Source organism: Rattus norvegicus, chromosome 1, assembly GCF_021556685.1.
Source record: "Rattus norvegicus strain SHRSP/BbbUtx chromosome 1, alternate assembly SHRSP_T2T, whole genome shotgun sequence".
Taxonomy (NCBI): Eukaryota; Metazoa; Chordata; class Mammalia; order Rodentia; family Muridae; genus Rattus; species Rattus norvegicus.
The window spans coordinates 239,981,342-240,002,433 of record NC_141534.1 but is presented as its reverse complement, the minus strand read 5'-3'; the positions used below and the strand labels follow the sequence as shown (position 1 = coordinate 240,002,433).

General features: G+C 44.0%; 1 protein-coding gene across 4 annotated transcripts in view; it reads right to left on the bottom strand.

Annotated features, from left to right (window-relative positions):
• Nucleotides 1-5,607: 5,607 nt before the first annotated feature.
• The window catches only part of Pdcd1lg2 (programmed cell death 1 ligand 2), a 70,217-nt gene continuing 54,732 nt past the window's right edge, over nucleotides 5,608-21,092 (bottom strand). For 3 of the 4 annotated variants that reach the window (NM_001438032.1, NM_001438033.1, NM_001438034.1), the window contains 1 exon segment: nucleotides 5,608-11,421. In NM_001438032.1, coding sequence (NP_001424961.1) covers nucleotides 11,382-11,421 — 40 coding nt within the window. In that variant the 3' untranslated portion in view covers nucleotides 5,608-11,381. 4 annotated transcript variants of the gene reach the window in all.

Here is a 21,092-nt window from a genome sequence, read left to right as displayed (position 1 = left end):
TCTCTCTGGATGTGACTCACAGATGAATGTCCATGAGTAACCTTTCCTAGTCTCCTAGTTGTGACCTTTTCAGTATAATCAAGTTGACAAAATTAATCATCAGGGGCTGTGGTGATGGCTCAGTGGGTAAAGTGCTTTCGAGTGCCAGAATTGAGATCCTCAGAACCAATGTGAAAGTCTGGTGGGTGTTGTAGTCAGCCTGCAATCCTAGCGAAGAGATAGGGAATCCCTGGAGAACGCTGGCTGTCTACACTAGCCAACACAGGAAGCTCAGGGGTCAGCAGGAGATGCTTCCTCAATGTGTCAGTCAAGGAAGATACCCAACATCAACCTCAGGCCTCCACACATATGTGTACACATACCCATATAACCTACACAAACGCACACCCCCCACACACACTGCTGCTACAGCATATGTTATTCCTGTAGAAAAGTCTATATGAAGAGCCAAATATTACTCATTCTTTTCTCAGTAACCAGGTATCAGGAGAAGGTCAGAGGCAGGAGTAGAGTGGCTGGAATGATGGTGGCTGCTGGCTCCATTAAACTGTGTGAATCTGATATATTCCGTGGCCACTGGAGGGACAGATCCAATGGTTGGCGAGACTAAGTGAACCCAGTGGGTCATGCCCGAGTTCACTGACACATTTCTCCTTCTTGACTTCTTTTCTCTTGGCCCCCTGCACAGTATTTCTAAAAGTATTTTATAAATGTCAACCCTTGAAACATTGTTTGGGGTTCTGTGATTATGAAAATGGATTTTTTAAAAAAAAATTGATTCTTGCTTCTCAGTACCTCACAGGCTGTTAAAGGCAAGCAGACCTGTAATTACAAAATGCCACATTGTGAGCGTTTGATTTTGTAGCAGATCTAGGACGTCTTGACCTCTTCTTTGCTGAAGAATCTTAAGATATAAATAGTTGTGCCACTTACTAGCTGGGTAATAGAAACAATTTAATTTAACTTCAGTGGTTGGTTTGCTAATATGAAAAAAAAACCCTTAATAATCCCTCCTTAATTGTGAAGTCAGAGTCACCAAACACCAGTGAGGTTATTAGAACAATGGCTAGGTGTGGTAGTACATTGGAGGTTGAGGGGTGTGTGTGTGTGTGTGTGTGTGTGTGTGTGTGTGTGTGTGTGTGTGTGTCAGGAGTTCAAGTCTAGTCTGGGCTACACAAGACCTTACTGTTATAAAAACAACCACACAGGAATGAAATGACAACTACAGTGGTAAATTCCATCACCTTTTGTGCTAGATATTGGGTGTATTACATGGGCAATCTGATGTTTCAAACCCTGCCAAGGAGGAGCACAAAACCCAAACCCTTAACACACACGAGTCCTGTGAACTGGACGTGGTGCATTATCAGAACAGACAACCACTTCTGAACCTATGATAATCTGATGGCAGCGATCTCTTCTTCTCTGATGGTTAATATTGACTGACGACTTGCCAGCATCTAGAGTCACCAGAGACAAGCCTCTGGAAACACCAATGAGGGATTACCTAGATGAAGTTAACTGAAGTGGGGAGACACATCTTGAATGTGAGAAGCACCATTCTATGGGCTGGGGTTTCAGGCTTCAAACAGAAAAAGGAGAAAGCTAGCCCCTCCCTTCAAGGTTCAGGGAGTGACCCTAAAAAGGAGGCAGAAAGATGGTAAGGGCCAGTGGGGATGGAGGACAACCAGGAACACTGTCTTCCCAACCCATCAGGACTGGGGCTCAGATGAACTCACAGACCCTGCGGCAGTGCGCACAAGTCCTGCACAGGTCCAGGCCAGGTGGGGTCTCAGTGCTGAGAGGAAGTGGATCTGTTCTCCCGTCCTAACACAGAAACTGTCTCCCACTGAAGCCACTGGCAAGGAAATGAGTTTTCTCCAATGGAGTCTCACCGGGTTACATCCATCACACATAAGGGAGGGAGGCCCCACGCCAAGTGGTAAGTAGATGGCTAACACAAAGTGAACTCCATGGTAGTTTGGGAGATGTTTTGTCTTCCCTTCGGAGCTGAGGACTGAACCCAGGGCCTTGCGCTTGCCAGGCAAGGTGCTCTACCACTAGGCTAAATCCCCAACCCCACTACTTTTTTAAAAAAACCTTATTTGTCTTTTGCTCTTCTACTATGTTTTCAGATTTTGTGTTTTTATGATGTGTGTGTGTGTATATGTGTGTATGTATGTATCTTTGTATGTATGCATGCATGTGTGCATGTATGTTTGTATATGTGTACATGTACATGTATGTGTGTATGCATGTGTGTACATGCATGTTTAAGTAGTATGTATGTGTATATGTGGGTATGTGTACATGTATGTTTATGTGTGTATGTATATGTGTATACATGTGTGTACATGTATGTTTATGTAGTGTGTATATATGCATGTATGTGCATGTATGTGTGTGATATGTGTATATATCTCTCTGTGTGTATTTGTTTTTCATGTTCTTTTTTCTTTTTCCCCTTCTGTTTTTGTTTTTAGTTGTTTTTAAAATTGGACTGTTGCTTTTCTAAAGAGAGAGAGAAAAAGAAGGTATAGGGAGCCATATTGGATTTGGGCCTGGCCGCTTTGTGACTATGGCTCAAAATGGCTACGTGACTCTTGACTGCATGGCCACAGGGATTCTACCTTGAAATGACTGCCATAAAGTCTTGAGATTGTTGGACAAAAGCCTCTCCCATGAATTTACAGCACAGAAAGATAACATTCACAGGATGTTTCAGCCTGAGCAAACACCAGACTCCGGTGTTTCCATCGCATGACCTCTTCACCTTCTGCTATCGCCGCTGGAATGCCCTCCTCCCTCCATCCTTCGTGTTTCACAAAGGACACTCCCCCTACCTGAAAGCCTTAAAACCTGTAATGCTCGCCCCATTAAATGAGACCTTGACAACAGAACTTTTGCTTGGTCTCCTTCTTCTCTTCTCCCCCATTTGACCCACAGGTAGAAGGCCTCTTTGGGACCCTGAATAACTGGGTCCCCACTGGCGGGGGCAAGAAGGCATGGAGTTGGATGGGTGGGGACATGGGAAGGATCTGGGAAGAGAAACCATGATCAGCGTACTGTTTGAAAAAAACTATTTTCAATAAAAAAAGAGAAAGCTAGCTGAGCACAAGCATTAATATCTCTTTGCTCCATGACTGCAAACACAATGTGATCATTCACCCTAACTCCCCTGTCATGGTGGACTGTCCACTTGAACTGAGATCCAGAATAGACAATTCCTTCTTTGAATGATTTTTGCCACAGCAGTGAGGAAACTAACAGAATTCCTAATATCTTCCCATACATATTTTAGTAAAAAAAAAATCCACAGATGCCCTTGGAACATCCAATGTATCAGTTCAAGGCTACCTGGATCCTTGAGCATCTCCGTCTTAACATTCAGTGGACCACAGGCGCTACATTTACCTGGGACATCACAGTATTGGCTACGTTTCTATTGTGGTGATAAAAATGAACTGACAGAAAAAGAGGGCACCCTGAAACTAGAGTCGACAGAGAGCAAGCAGAATGGACAGGCGGTGGCGAGAGAGTGACTCCTTGGGGTGTTTGTTGGGACCAGTTGCACCTCTAGGCTGTTCATTTACACAAATGAATACATCCTTCTTCTGTATATCAGCCATTTTGCCTATAATTTTCCTCTTTTGCTTTGAAACTGACTTTCAATGTACAGCCCAGGATGGGTTTCAACTCAAGAGGTTCTTGTGCCTTGGCTTCCTAAGTGCTGGGATCACACCATGCCAGCTCCAGGCTAACTTATTTATTATTTTAACTTATTATTGAGGTTTTTTTTTTTCATACAGTATATTCTGATCACAGTTTTCCATCCCTCATCTCCTCTCAGATTCTCATCTCCTACTCATCTGACTCCATACCTTTCCCCTTCTCTTTAAAAACCCAATAAGCCAATAAACAAACAATCCAGAATAAAAGCAAGGAATCAGGAAAAAAAAAGAGGAAAATCATGAGAACTCATATGTAGGATGATGTCATCACGCAGGTGAAAGCAGATACACGATAGAACGAGGCCTGTCATTGGACGAGAAGGATGGGTGGGCGGGAGAAAAGTTTTGGAGAGGAGGAGGAGACTGGAGCAAGGAAGTAGAGAAGCAGTGGAGAGAAAATGGAGGCAGATGTTAAGATTCCTCTTTGCACATTTACAGGTGGATGTATACAGGGCTTTGTATGTCTAGTTGAGCAAATTATATCTTATTAATTGGATCAGAAGTTATTGTGTTGTGTGTTCTTTCATGTGGCGATTTAAGTTCAAGAGAGTGTATGGTGGCTAGACATGCTAGCCCACCATGAAATTGGGATATATATGCCTGGCATGGTGGCAACCTGCCTTGGGAAGTAGACAGGTAGAGAGATTGTTGCTAGGCTCAGAGAGTAGCATTGACAGTGTGATAGGGATAGAGAAAAGTGGGTGAGACGCTTTGCTGACTGTGATGAAGATATCTAGCAGATATCTTGGGGCATGAGACCTAGAGTGGGATAAAAGAGAATTTTTTTAATTTTAATTTTACAGCAACACTCATACACATGCTTGTATGTGTGTGGATGAGCATGCACACACACACACACACACACACACACACACACAGCACAGCACAAAACCCATAACATTCAAAATCAGAAAACATAATAGAAAGGCATAAAACAAGGTTTAAAGAAAAAAACAGCCCAAATAAAGTATCATGAGACAACATCTTCAAAAAGTACCGTGTAACTTGCTTTGTGTTGGCAATTCTACTGCTGGGCATAGAACCTTCCTTGAGTGTTGTGTGTAAATTCATTGAGACTCCATTGGAGAAAACTGATTTTTCTTCTGTGAATGGAGATTTTCTTCTGTGTTGAGGAAGGGACTGTGTCCAGTTCCTCTCTCAGCACTGGGTCCTCACCTGGCTTGGGACTGTGCAACCCTGTGCGTGCTGCCATGGTGTCTGTGAGTTCCTATGAGCATCAGCTCTTGTCTTATCTAGAAGGTCTTATTTCCTTGGTGTCCTCCAACCCCACAGACTCACCTTCTTTCTACCTCCTCTTCCTCATAGTTCCCTGAGACCTGAGGGAGGGGTTTGGTGGGGAGGTAGGATTTTGGAAACTGAGTAGCTGTTATATTTGAGCATTAATCTAGAAAAGATAAGGTTATAAGAGAGAGAAGCTTCTGTATTAGTGTGTGTGCAGGGAGAAAGCAACAAGCTCAGAGATTTCCCCTAAAACAGTAGGCAGGGAACCAGTAGGGGTTCTAAGTTGGTGTTAAAAATATCTCCGGTTCCTTCTGGTTGCAGGAATAACTAAATATGACTAAGAATTCAGAAGTAAATCAAGCATTCCGGAGCTGACAAATGCATGGAGAACAGAAACTTGGAAGGAGTTGGACTCAGGCTAGGAATGAGATCGCTTGAGCACACTTGTACTAAGCCTGCTGATCTCCCCCCCACAATGAAGGAAGTCCCACTTTCCTGTCTGCTGACACTAGCTTTCTTTTGCTTGAAACCCTGCTATAACCACACATGAACGGTGGCCTCAAAAGGGGGTATCCCCATCTCTTTCAGGGACAGGAGCAGACTCTGGGTGGATAGAAAAAGACTTACAATCCAAGAGAGTCACAAGATTTTTATTTCAATTTATATTAGAATAAACTGACTAACACAAAATGGGGTTGATTCTAAAGGTATTTGACTAAGAGTAACAGACACTACCGTTGGATGGAGCAGAAAACCACTGAAGGGACAGTTCAGCTAACCCTGACTGTCACTTGTGGGATATGTTCGACTCAACATTTTAGACTGTTAGAGCATTTCTGGTCCTCCGAAGTATCATGCTTCATGTCCTCTCTTTACATACCAAAGGCTACACATATGTGCTCTCTTTGACATTAGACAATGTGATACAACTGGGGCTGGGGAGATAGATCAGTGGGTAAAAGCACTACCTCTCCTCCACAGTACCCACGTCCTATCCACTACAATATGGCTTACAAGCATCTATAACTCCAGTTCTAGGGGAATCCAACGCCTTCTTCTGGCCTCTGAGGCACTGAACACATGTGCTGCACAGACATTCAGGCAAAGCACCATCCAGAGAAAATAATTAAAAATAGTATAAAAACCAAAACGTGATGCAGCCCTAGGCTTGCAAAGTCCTTGTGCATACCGGCTTTCCTTCTCTTCTGCCATTTTCAGACTAGTTTCCAGGTAAGGCCCCTGCTTAGATCAGTCCAAATTGTTAACCTAGAAAATCGTAGACCATCACTAATTGTTTTAGGTCCTTATGTTTGGGGATGTTGCTTGGAAGATGGCAAAAGCTGTGAAACAAATATGTTAGCAGCTGGGAAAGGTTGTATGTGCCCGGTCGAGTGGTTGGAATATGGGCATAAGATTAGGCTACATTCCATGAGTAATGCTAACTCATTACCTGGTCTATGGAGTAACACATCTGAAGGCCTTTAAAGACTCAGGGAGATGCGGTTAGTGGAGAGTTGGTCATGTATAATTGTGTATCTTGCCTTGCCCCTTGAGTCCGTGAGGATCGGGGAGTCGTGGCTTCTCTGAAGCACTGAGAATTGCATCACTGAGCCGAGACATAGCAAAGGGCTGTAAGCAGGGTGTGGTGGGAAATATTACCACAGAGTTGGACTTACCGATTTCAATAGAAATGACAAGATATCATCTAGCATTCAGAAGTTTTCAACCCACGGGAATCTCTGGTGGGAAGTGGCTCTAAGAATTAATGTCTGTGTCATTCGGAAAGCCTACCTCACTTGAATTACAGACTAGAAACCAGACATGACTCACTACGAGTAAGAATCTAGCTTCTCCCTCTACTCCAACATTACTGTGAATCAGAGTACATTTTCCTGAGATATATCTCAACTAATAAAAATAATTTTAAGGAGTTGGGGATTTAGCTCAGTGGTAAAGCGCTTGCCTAGCAAGTGCAAAGCCCTGGGTTTGGTCCCCAGCTCCGAAAAAAAGAAAAAAGAAAAAAAATTTTTAAAGTACAATTGTTCAAAAGATTTTAGTCTAAGACAGTGAAGAATCTAAAGCCACAAATCAGATAGTAGAGTATCAAACTTCTAATTTATGAGGTAAACCTTAACATAAACTTCAAAGAAAATTGATAAAATCATTTACTTGAATTTACATAATTATTCACTCTTAATTCATATTTGTTAAGGAAAGAAATGCATGTTTCTTGGGCAGCTTTTTCAATCAGGTATACATAATTTTCATACGACAGTCCAGTGAGAGGAGTATTATTCTTAGGATGTCCATATGTAGGTGAAGACATTGTAGCTTAAAAACTAAATGATTAAATCATTGAGTAAATAAAACACTTAGCTAGAGGCAGAGCAGGGAAGGGAAGCACAAATTAGACACAGATTCCGAGGTCACAGGAAGAGTTGATGGCTTAGGATCAAAGCCAGGGATCAAAACTGGAAAACTTAAAAGTGTCCTTGCTTTAACCTGTTACGTTGGCAAAATTAAGCTTCAAGCAACCCCAGGGCTAGAAGAGCATCCAGTAGCAACGTGAATATAAAGCGCCTCAGAAAGTAAGTGGTTCTCCTGAGAAGTTCACCTTCCCCACAAATCCACGTTCCTGTAACCACCTCAAGGAAGCCATATAACAAAACCACTCCACATAACAAAACAAAACTAACTAAACCAATCAAACAGAAACCCATGGATAAGAATTGACCTTAAGGAATGCTCTAGAATTTCCAAGGAAATACTTGGTTAATATTCACTTTAAAAGTAATAAAAGACATGCAGCAGGACTGCGACTTTTATATGTAATGTGTGTGGGGGTATGTATAATGTGTTGTGTATGTGTGTATATGTATGTATGTATATATGTGTGGGTATGTATTATGTGTGTATATGTGTGTATATGTATGTTTGTGTGTATGTATGTGTATGTGTGTATATGTATGTATGTATGTATGTATGGATGGATGGATGGATATGTATTATGTGTGTATGTATGTATGTATGCGTGGGTATATATTATGTGTGTATGTATGTGTGTGTATGTATGTGTGTGTATGTATGTATGTATGTATGTGTGGATATGTATTATGTGTGTGTATGTATGTGTGTGTATGTATGTGTGTATGTGTGTGTATGTATGTATGTATGTGTGGATATGTATTATGTGTGTGCATGTGTGTATATATTATGTGTGTGTGTATGTACACCATGGCACAGATGTGGAGGTCAGAGAACAACTTTCAGGGGTGGGTTCTCTCTTCTCCTTCCACTGTGGGTTCTGAGGTTTGAACTCTGGTCATCAGGCTTGTGTGATGACAAGCACTTTTACCTGCTAAGCCTCAGACTCATTCTTTAAACACTCTCAGATGTGTTAAGAGGATAGGTACCCTTTGACAGGTAGCAGTGAGGTGGTCATGTGAGTTACAAAATGAACACCATTTGCTGTCTGTTTGCACCTCACCACCTGGATCTATTTTAAGAAGAGGTCATGAAACAGCTTCTTCTCACCAAATACCTTGAAACAGGAAGCACATTTAAAAGAACTTCAAATCCCATGGCACTGTGCTGACCATGCACTCTCCACATCCACGATAACGTTTTCAATGACAGTAGCATAAACTCAAAGGTGTTTGCCAAATTCTTAGAAAAGTGGTCTGTGTGGGTACAGTTTCCTGAGCAATCCCAGTAGTGAAGTTGAGGCCTGTGTAGGGGCTTCTGGGACACAAAACCTACACAACATATCTAGGCTGGAAGTTTCTTTAGGCATGGGGCTAGGAGAAATCCGCTGCTGATAAATCAGCCTGAGATGTCTGAATGCTGTGCTGCTTTTGCATTGGGGACAGCGGCTGGCACGTGGGGATTCACACGGACACATATTTATCAAGTATTCATTGCACCCTACCCACAACAGTGCCTGATAAGGGAAGGGAGGAGGTATCACTCGGTTACTGCTCACTCTTTAGATAGGGAAATTAATGTGCGGGGAGGTCAGCTGGTGGATTTAAAGACTTAGATAACTAAGCTAGAGTACGAATCTTAGGCCCCTCCGAACCTGGACTTCCCCTACACATGTCTGGGAAACAGTGAGTGTGAAATTAATCCGTGACTAGCCGAAATAACACCGGGCATATGCAAGTGCCAAAAGTCCACCTTGATGTCCCATCCAGCAGGTAACCAGGTACATTAATAACCAGGGCTATAATAAATATGAGTTTGATGTTCTTTTTCACTTCCTTCTAAACAAAGCAGACATCCTTAACCAGACTGCCCAACCAACCTCGCTGGGCTCCGGGCTCCTTGCCTATGGAGGTATTAATAATTCCCTTTTCTGAGGATTTTGAGAGAATTCCATCCAATGGTGTGTATGAAATGCTCAACAGAATTGGGCATATAGTAAGTATTTGGTAATTGTTAGATATTAATGTGATCAATCATGTAGAGGGACACTTATCACAGTGAGACACGCTAACTTATATTCTTCTCTCAGGATTTTAGGATACTGGATCTAGTTGGCCCTTTCTCTATTGATATCCTAGAAAACAGCCCAGTGAGGGCTGAGATGGTGGCATTTTGTCAGCATCCATAGTGCCACTGGATTCCTAATAAAGCAGACAAACCCTGGTTGGCAATCGGGGTTTGGCCTGCCAATCACACACCTGAGAGGGGAGGTCTAGCATAGACTTTTCTCTCTGTCCTGCTATCTGGTACTGAGTAGGGCTGCTGTCTGGTACTGAGTAGGGCTGCTTTCCCTACAGGAATCTTAGAGAGACACCTTGCTGCAAAGGGCATCTGAGTGTATGTACCTCAGAGGTTTCAAATAAACGATCACATTTTTGTGCTTCAAAGGTATTCTCTGTTTCGCGTGAGCAGATGGTGATAAAATAAGATGCATAATTCAAATCTTAATTTTGCACCCTTTTGGGCTCATTGACTCCAAATTCTGCTCAGTCTAAACACTAGGTAAAGAGCTTGCTAGCCTACAGATGTCATGGTAGCTAATGTGCACATTTGGGTAGCCCAAAGGTTAGTTAATTCCATGCCTCCAGCTTCAAGTTAGCACCATTCCGTATTCTGAGCTCTCTCCCCCGCAAACACTAACCTGAAAGTGTAAGATTCAAACTTAAAGACAAAGGCTGCCTTAGCCAAACACCAGGTGGAATTTAGGATAACACCCTGTTCCAGGAAATGAGGTAGCTGCCCTTAGCAGGAGTCCTTCATCACCCCCACTGCATGCCAAATATACTTCCCCACCAAGGGCCTCCAATGACTTCAAAGGACGATAGGCAGCCACCAATGAATTCAAAAGGTAATAGGGCCCACCAATGAGAAATAATCAACTCATGCTGTAACCTAAAGCCTATACCCTGAAAAACAGTATAAAGGGCGTGGGCCTTTGTTCTTTGAGGTCGCCTCTGCCCTGAGTACAGGGCCACCCCAGTGCACTGGATCATGAAACCTCTTGCTTATTGCATTGATCCTGTCTCTGTGTCTCTGTGAGTGGGGCTGAACGTAGGGCTCAGAGGGTTTTTCTCTTACAAAAGGACTACCAGAATGCTCATCATCAAATGCCCCGACAATGACATCACCACATTACAGTTATAGAAACAGAGCAACACAAACGTTCAACGTAAAATCACACGGAAGGCTAGGGAAGAAGGCTTAGCTCGGGGGACTGGTGATTACAGCTCCTCATCTGAACCGTCTAAAGAAAGAACTGGCATGATGATTTTTTTTTTCTTAAAGTGATACCACTGAGAAACACTACCACCACCAACAAAACAACAAAACCCTACACCGTTTCGTCTTAAAAAATGTAGTTGAAAGAGAAGAGATCAATAAACAGTGACATCACAGGTTACAACAAATGCCTTGTGTGACTCAGCTTTAAAAAAAGAAAAGTAGAAACAAATTCCACAGTTGTGTACTCAAATGCTTCCTGATAATCAGAACTTCAGAGGCTGCCAGGATTCTAGGATGCAGTGAAACACATCAGTTATGACTTTGTTTACTAAAAACCCTTTCTGAAACTTCCAAATCCCCAGAGGAAATGACAGATATTAAAAAACTCTATTATCAACACAATCTATTTTAGTAACTGGGAATTTCCTTGTCTCCCCGTGGAACGCAGGGGGAGGAGGAAGAACAATTCCTTTTGTTTTCACCCTGGAAACCAGGAAGGGCTTCACTGGGGTCCAGGATCCCCAGGGGGGGGGGGAGGGAGGACTCTAGGGTGCCATTGTGGTTGTTTTTGTTCAGAGAGAGTCTTGAGAGGAAGGGAAGGCAGTCTTGGCAGTCCTGCAAGCTCCTGATCAGCATTCGAAAAGTGCAAATGGCGGCTCTGCTAGATTCTCACTTTGAGTCCAGAAGCCTCTTGAGGATTTCCTATTGGATCTTCCCAACTCCCAAGACCGCAGGCTCAGATCTGGGAAGAAGAGACCACAAATAGGAAAGATAAAGAAATCACTAATTAGAACATATATAACCTCTTATTAGAACATATATAACCTCTTATTAAAACATATATAACCTCTCAAAGTAGACTGGAGAGAGAAAACAACGTTAAAAAAAAAAAAAGTAATCTATGTATCGGTACCAGCACGGTTCAAAGCCTTTCATGACACGCTCTACCGTTTTCCCAGTCTAAGTTTCTTTCTCACCAGCACCACTTCAGGACCCCTTCCCACCAGCCCCTCTATGGACCACAGACTGTGACAAAACACTTCATAGGGTGTTGGTGACAGGCTGGAGCTGGAGTTACAGGCAGGAGTGAGAGAGGAACTGAACTTAGGTCCCATGCAAGAACTGCAAGCCCTCTTAACCACAGAGCTATCTCCAGGCCCTTTACTTCTGCTTTTGGAGGCTCTGGCAGTTCCAACAAGCTGACTTACCCTGTGCATTCAGCCAAGTGCATGACCAAGATGGCTGCTCCCTCATCTCTTGGGTCATTTGTCATATCTACTTGGATAGGCTACAGGATCCATTGTCTTATCAAATGCTAGTCTAGATGTTGCCACGAACTTTATAGATGTAATTAACATGTAATACCAGGTAAATTCTACGTAGATTATAACCCCCCACCCCCAAGTTTAGCTTCCTTCTAATCAGGCGAGAGCTTAAGAACAAACTCGGTTCCTAGAGATGAAGAAACTCTGCCTGGAGAGTGTGATGTGGAAACTGCAGAAAGCTAAGCTTCAGTCACCCAGCAGTCATGGCCACCAACCCTTCAAAATGAATCTACCTGTCTCTCCCTCTGTCGCTTTTTCCTCCCCCAGTCCAGGCTCTGTTTCTCTGGAGAGACCCTGGCCCCAGGACAACAGGTACCAGTTTTCCCAGCTATCTCATTTCTCTGGCAGTTACTATATTGCCAGAATGCCATATAAGGACCGAGGCATTTCTGATCATATGGATAAATGTCCGTTATAAATGTCATGGTCCTGTTGACTCAACAAAGACGTTCTAACGCTGCAGGTCACTCGGGCCTGCGAGAGGAGAAGACCTTCAGGAGACTGAACGGGTTGCTACGTGTTCTTTGAGTTCTCAAATATGTCTCTACCCTGAGCGATCCATGCCCCAAGGTTGGCTGTTGGTAGTTTGTTTGCTTCTAGCCAAGAAGCTATAAATAGGTCCCGGTGTGCGATTTGGCTAATCTGGTAATCTTTTTATCTAGCACTCAATAACTAGCAGACATTCCATCAACATCTCCATTTTTGTCTTCTCGGCAGGGGCAAGTTAGAGCAGAGCTGGCAGGTTGACCACTCCCTCTCTGGTTACCTCTGACCTCCTCCAGTCCTTTCATTCTGTGCTTGCTGGAGATCAGAGTCTGTCGCCTTTGCTCTCAGGCCTCTCCCAGGTCTTCCCTGTCTTGAGTTCTTGAAGGAGTCTCATTGAAGAAAGACACAGAGCCTATAAGACCTACATAAGCAGGTGCCTCTGGGTACGCCAAGGCTATCTGTTTAGAAGAATTGAGATGTCCACTTCTCAAGAAATGCGTATTTTAGCCAGGCTGGCCAAGGCAGATGAGAAACTTTGTTGAGTCAAGAAAATCTAATTTGCCGACTCAGAGCTCAGCTGTACTCAGACCTCAGTGTGGAACTTCCCGAGTTTGTCCCATGGCTCTGTACCCAGGCTGTGGGCCTACAGTAATTGCCTTCAGACCAGTTGTTGGTAGTCATGGGGAAAGGGCTAAGAGCCCATGTTAACTCTTCCCCATCTAATTTTGTACTGACGATTGCGGTCTCTAACAGACAAGGAAAAAGGCTTCCTGGGGTTGTTTTCACGACTGGTGGCTTTGGAACTGTGGTGCTATACACAGCAGGCTCTAGAACGAGCCGCTTGGATATGCTGAGTTTCTGACACAGAGGCTTTTCAAAGTCTTCTGATTGTCCTGTATCATTTTGGTCAACTCATGTGCCACACCACAGGATTGCTAAACCATAAAAGAAGTGGCTTTTTTTTTTTTTTACCAAGAAAGCTAAACACCTTCGTCTGTCCCACACAGCCTAAGTGTGGCCATTCCCCCTGCAAGCTTTACATGAGGCAAGGAAAAAATGACCAGGGTGAGGTAAAACCTGGTTCACCTGTAATGGGTGATGGGCCAGGATTTCTACAGTCTGTCCCAGATCATTTAACTCTAGCCATATTTAAGCACAGCATAGTTGTTTTTTTTTAAAGTATTAACAATTATCCCAGTTCCAAGTATATAATAATTTAAGACGTGCTTACATTGAGAGTCTTTACAGAGCTCACCTGACTCTTTCCACAGGAATAGATTCCGTTCATTCAGAGACAGTGCCCGAGATTTAGGTTCTAGGAGGAATGACCCAGGTAAACATAAGGCCTGGGGGTGTCAGCATTACCTGGCCCTAAGATAACGCAGAAGTCACTTAGGCTGTCGTGAAGCACCAGTGACATCACTCATGAGATGGGTTTTATGGTTTAAAATAATGCTCAAGGGTTTGAAGGGGAAAGGATGTTGTTTGGGATAAGTAAAGTCTGGAGATTTGTGCAGAGCCTGCTTCATCAGACAGCAGAGGACCACCAGGTTCTAAACCTCCATCATTCTAGGTCTTCCAGGATGAGCATCTGTGTACCCCATTCCATGGAGGAGGTTAGCTGTGTGTTTAGCTTCCCTGGCTTCTCCAGCGCTCCTCTGTGTGCACAAGGCCTCTCTTCGCTCTACATCCAGAAGCACTGATTCGAAGAAGCCCTACGCTTTCCACTCAATTAGCCTGCAAGTGTAGCACCCTCCCTTCTGACGGCTGCAGCCCATCCTGTCTCTTTCGCTGGTTCTAGTTGTGAGCCTGCCAACCCCATCAAGAGAACTCATTATCCCTGCTTCCTTGCTGCCCGATCATAGCCCCATAGGTATTTCTTTTTTACGTAATTTAAAAAACTTATTCTTTTCTTATATATTACATCCCATGCCGGACCCTCCTGGGTCCCCTGCAGTGTTTGACCCCTGCTGAGCCCTGCTGATGCATGTTGAAACCTTTTGTTCCTAACAAAGGAACACCCTGGCCTGGTAGCGACACACCCAGGTGTACACCTGGGCAATGGTCCTTTCATTCCTGTCTTTTGTTCCTGGGACTCAGGCTGGTCTTCCTGGATTTCTCCCCAGTAAATATGGGGCACGTATTTGATTTTTTTGTTCCTGAGGCCTTAAGCCAGGTTTGCCCACTGTGCTTCCTGGGATTTTCCACTCAGTGAACTTGGGGTATATATTCAGTGAATAAAGCTACAGAATTGGCATTCTCTCTTACCACAAATGACCAGAATATGTGTGTTTTTTTTAACCCCACAGGCTTATGCCCCGCTCTCCACAGTTTACCCTCCCTCTTCCCCTCAGTCCCTTCCTCCATCCCCTAAGCCCAATCCACTCTTCCCCCATTTCCCTTCAAGGGAAAGCCTCCCAGGGATATTAACCAAACATGGCGTATTAATTTGCAATAAGACTAGGCACCTCCCCTTTTATTAAAACTGGACTAGGAGGCCCAGTAGGTAGAAAAAGGGTCCTAAAATCAGGCAAAGGAGTCAGAGACAGCCCCTGTCCCCACAAGATGATCAAGCTACACAACCATAATATATATGAAGAGGGCCTAAGTCAGACCCGTGCAGCCCCCCTGCTTGTCCTTTCAGTCTCTGTGAGCTTCTGTGAGCCCTGGTTAGTTGAGTCTGTGGTGTTCTTGTGGTCCTTGACCCCTGTGGCTCCTACAACCCTTTGTCCATGCTTTCTGTAGGATTCTCTAAATGCCCCTATGGGATTCCCTAATGTCTGCCTATGGGTCCTTGTCTGTTTCTATCAGTTGCTACATGAAGCCCCTTCTGATGATGATTAGTAGGGAATATTTAAAAACCTCCAACTTAAAAATGGAGCATTTAGAAAGAGTATTTTTTAAGATCAGTAAATATTTTTTGGCTTTATAATGAATAGGTTTTTTTTTTTAAATTTATTGATTTGTGTGTGTATGTGTGTGTGTGTGTGTGTGTGTGTGTGTGTGTGTGTATGTGTGTGTGTGTGTGTGTGTGTGTGTGAGAATCATGCACCCCAATCCCATTCATCTCCCTGTCCCTTAGTATCTATCCTCGGCCCTTGCAACCTTCACCCCAGGATAAAATAAAGTAGAAAAAAGTAAAACAAAATATATTTTTAAAAAATCCTGTTGGGGAAGCTGTTGGGTCTCACAGTGTGTCCCACTGTATACCCTTTTGTCCACACTATTTACAACATTTCAGACCATGGCAATGAGTCATTGGTCTGTGTCACGGACAGCCTGTAACTTTTGTAGGAATTTGTAGGAGCCTCCCTTTCATGGGCTCCAGCAGTTCATAGCTGGAGTCAGCCGAGTGAAAACCCTAGATCTGGGCCTGGGTGGCAGCTGAGTTGGTCAGCCTGCCCGCTCTCCTGCACCCACATCACCAGGAGAGCTCTCCAGCTCTTCCTCTGAGTTGGTCAGCCTGCCTGCTCTCCTGCACCCATCACCAGGGCAAGCTCTCTAGCACTTCCTCTGAGTTGGTCAGCCTGCCCGCTCTCCTGTACACATCACCAGGACAAGCTCTCTAGCTCTCCCTGGCTAACTCGCCCAATGCTACAGCTCTTTTGTTCTCAGGGCCTGCTCTTCCTCGCTTTCACCACCAGGGCCAGCTCTACACTGCTGCCCAGGCAAGGTGTGGAACATGCTCTCCAGGTGAGGCACAGGATCTACTCTCATGCCTGAGGGCTGCAGCTGGTGAGGGCAGAACCATCTCCAGCCCTCATGCCACCATGGCTAGCCCTCCTGAACCCATGGCACCAGAGCCAGCTCTCCCATGCTGCCTAGGTAAGGGATGGGGTACGGTTGTAGGCAAGGGGTGAGGCCAGCTCAGCATAGTGCTGGAACATCAACATGGCCCCAGGCAGCCCAGATCAGGGACATCTGCATGACCTTTTATTGTAACATTGGCCTCAGACAACAAAGGTCTCAGACATCAACACAGACCCTGGCTGTGATAGGACCCCAGACCCAGACACAACTCCCTATAGCATCATAGACTTGGATATCACCATGGCCACAGCAGTGCAGCTCTCAGACATCCACATGGTCTCTGGTGACACAATGGAGTTTGGTTGGTTGGTTTTTTTTTGTTTGTTTGTTTTATTTACTTTATATATATATATATATATATATATATATATATATATATACTTTATTTACTCTCTCTCTCTCTCTCTCTATATATATATATATATATATATATATATATATATATATACACACACACTTTATTTATATATATGGTAGCTGTCTTCAGACACACCAGAAGAAGGCATTGGATTCTATTACAGATGTTTGTGAACCACCATGTGCTTGCTGGGAATTGAACTCAGGACCTCTGCAAGAGCAGTCAGTGCTCTTAACCTCTGAGCCATCTCTCCAGCCCCCCACAATGTATTTCCTAATCACTCTCTTGGTTGCAAAACTATCAGCCAATTGTACTGCAGCAGAATTATCTTCCCATTAGTAAATTTTATGGGTACAGAGTTCCCTATGCAGTATCAGCTAGGAGAATTCAGGGATACAGACAGAGCAAAAAGTGGTTGCTCCTGCCTGAAATGGATGTCATCTTTGCTCTCCAACAAAGACATGGAGTGAAGCACAATCACAAGAACAAGCTTTGTAGAAATGCTACCAAATAAGAAGATTCTGGGTATATCAATCCTATTTAATTAATAAATTAATTAGCATCACTGTGAATACAGTTGCCCCTCTGTATCTCTGTGTTCCAAACTCACTGGGTCAACCAACTATGAGTTGAAAATATTTGAGAAAAATAAAATAAAACAAATTGTGCCCACTCAATGTTTGTGGACAATTTTCCTTTTTCTGTTTTTTTTTTTTAGTATTAAAAGTGCATTTTAATATTTTACCAGTAAAGTAATAGCTTTATACTGAGTATTTTCTGAGCAAAAGCTAGTCTTAGACACAGGTGTGTGCCAGCTGGTCTTACGTCATCTTTACACAAACTGCGTTATCTGGAAGGAATCTTAATTGGGAAAACATGCTGGAGAGTTTATGTCAACTTAACACAAGCTAAAACCATCTGAGAGGAGGGAACTGTGATTAAGAAAATGCTAACATAGGATTGGGTTGTAGACAACTCAATAAGGCATTTAATTTTTTAAAAAATTTACATTTATTTGTTTATTTATTTATTTACTTATTTTTATTTATATTATGTATGTGAGTACACTGGCACTTTCTTCAGACACTCCAGAAGGCGGCATCAGATCTCATTACAGATGGTTGTGAGCCATCATGTGGCTGCTGGGAATTGGACTCTGGACCTCTGGAAGAGCAGTCAGTGCTTTTAACCACTGAGCCATCTCTCCAGCCCAATAAGTCATTTTCATAATTAAGAGATTGATGGGGAAGGGCCCAACCCATTGTGGGTGGTGCTATCCCCAGCCTGGTGGTCCTTGGTTCTACAAGAAAGGAGGCTGAGCAAACCAAGGGGAAAGGGCCAATGAGCAGCACCCCTCCATGCTCTGTCAGCTTCTGCCTCCAGGTTCCTACCCTATTTCAGTTCCTGCCTTGGCTTCCTCTGATGATGAACAGAGATATGGAAGTGTAAGCTATCTAAACCCTTTCCTCCCCAACTTGCCTTTTGGTCTTGGGTTTTACTGCAGCAGTAGTAATCCTAACTATGACAAGATAAGAAATCAACAGCGCACTGCTAAAGTCACACTTCAAACCAAGACCAAGTTGTTCCAACTCTCGCCTGCCCACAGAGGTGACAGAGAATGGCCTATCCTTTCATCTGGCAACAAGTACCACAGAGTCCCCTGGCAGCTAGTTTCACATGACAATCTATCCGGAGTCTCAAACAGAACCAGAGACACGGTCGCTAAGCTGTACAAAGAGAAAGCACGTGTGTACCAGGCACTGCCATGTTGCGTGCTTCTCAAAATGCCCTTCAGGGAAAACATCATACAGAGTATGGGGCTGGGACCTTCCCTGGGTTAGCAGATCTTGGTGATAGGACACTGCTAAAATGAGGTAGGACAAAATACTTAAACTGAGGGCTTTAAAATATGAAATAACAAAATATATATCTTGCAATATAGGAAATAAGAAGATCTGTCAGTAAAGTAAGACTGAGTTTCCCGGAGCCTTTCATGTTTGAAGGCTCAGAATCAGGTGCTCTAAGCTCCCCTCAGAAGTACACACAGGTCTGGAGTGGAAACAATCGTATCTATCCAGACTGGGTTGAGGGGGTCTGAGGAAGTCCCTGGAGTCCCCAGAGCCTTCCCTACTTCCTACCTATCATGCACATCAGATATTTACATTGCATTTCGTGACAGGATCAAGATTACAGTCATGATGTAGCAATGAAAGTAATGTTATGGTTGGGGGTCACCACAATGTGAGGAACTGTATTCCAGGATCTCAGCCTTAGGAAGGTAGGGAACCTCTGCTCTAGAATCATTACTATGACTTTCTCCATGAGCAGAAAAATTGGCTTGAGGTGTGGAGACATAGAGTTGCAGCTCCTAGGCAGGATCGAGTAAAGACTGGTGACAGGTGCAAGTAAGGGCTGGAATGCCGCCCTTGAGAAGAAAATGTTTTTCTCCCTTGGCCTTAAACTATGTTCTGCTGTGTCCTGTTTCTGTGGAAGCGGTTCTCACGCTTTCTGGGTTATGGCGAGTGTATTTTGATAATAGGAAGAGGGGTGATTTGTTATATAAATATTTTAAGAAGAAGCCTTTGCTTAGTCTTATTTCTTTGTTTAGTCTTGCCTCAGGTGTTCCTGGTATCCTGGGAATAACGATCTTTAGGGTATCTTGCCAAAATGGAAATTGAGGTAATGCATAGTCATATCTAAATAAGGATTAATAAAGCTTGCAACTGTATGCAGTTGCTTCTGCCTTTGCTCTGCATCCCCTGTGTCCTGGTTATTTACAACCGTACCCAGGGTCCCCAACGCACTAGATGTTGACACTGAGGTAAGCTCGGCTGGCAGTAAGTAACCCAGAGCAGACATTTAAAAGATATCCACACAGACTTTTTGTTGCCATTTGATAGAAATGTCCCTTCCAGGCTCCCATGCTTGAACACTTGGTCCCCAGCTGCTGCCATTTGGGAGATTGTGAAACCTTTATGAGGTGGGAGTTAGCTGAAGGAAGTAGGTCCCTGGGGTTTGGCCTTGAGGTTAATGGCTTGTCCCTACTTCTGTTTCTCAGGTGCTTCCTGCCTTATGGAGATGTGAGCAAGCAGTTGTCACACAATGTCACACATGCTCATACTGTCATGGCTGCCCTCCCCAGGATGGACTATAGCCCCTCCAATCATGATCTAAGCTGTTTCCCCTCTGGTGTTTGGGGACTGAGTTGAGAAAAGTGACCGATACACTCTTTTCTGCCATTGCTCAATAAACAGTGCAGAGTCCCTACTGCTTACAAAGAAAGCATCTGCCCCATAGTAGGCATTTTCGGTAATCAGAATGATTTCAAGCCTGTGTGGAGACACAGGTAATCTGCAAACATCGGGCCACTTTACCGAAGGGACATGAGGACTCCCTAGTCTAAGTGAGACTAGAACCAGTTCCTGTGGATATCGGGAGAGGTTGAATTTATCAACTCAAGCTGATATAGCGAAGGAGGCCCGAGAAAGAAACGCAAGCTGTGCTCACTCTTGGTTCTGCTCACTTCTCTGTTGTGGTGGCGGAATTTTGTCTATAAAACAAAAATCCCACGTGTATAGCTTCAGAGTTACTTCTCCCCTTTTCACTTTAAAGATGTCTTTAGTAACTGAGACTTTCATGTGTGTCTGATAGATTTGGATTGTGCTCCTCTTCCCATATCTCCCGGCATCCAAGGACCACCTCATACCTCCAGGTCCTCCCGCACTGGTGAGTTTACAGCAACCATGGAGACCCCTATACCTCTGCGCCTTTGGATGCCGTCCATTTACTCACCGATATGGAGCCATCCACTGGAGCGTGGCCAACATACCAGGGGCCATACCCTTAAAGAAAACCAATTCTCCCTCCCTCAGAAGACATCAACTGTCAATAACTCCTCAGCTGAGTATGGGGCTCATGAGCCCCTCCCTGATCCGTGCCGGAATGTTGTGAAGGCACCATCTTGTTCAGGTCTTGTGCAGGTCTCCATGGTTGCTGTAAACTCACCAGTGCAGTGGTCCCATTAGTGTTCAGAAGACACTGTTTTAGTCCTGTCCTTACCAATCTCTGCCTCTTACAGTCTGTTTCTTCTTCCTTGATGGTCCCTATACCGACGTGACTTTATGTCAATTTGACACAAGCTAGAGTCATTACAGAGGAAGGAGCCTCAATTGAGAAAATGCCTCCATAATTAAGGTTTGGTCTTTGGCTAGGCTAAATACTGGTGACTCCCAGAGACCGCATGTAGACCCAGGCAATGCTATGTGACCTTGACCCCCAAGTCATTCCCAACTGGTGAATAAAGACGATGACATCCAGCTGGTTCAGAAGAGACAAAGGCAGGGGTAGGGTTCCCAGGCTTGGGTCAGAGGGGAACCATGAGGTAGGAAGAGAAGAAGTTGGAGAGAGAAGCCACCATGGTGTAAGAATCTTAAA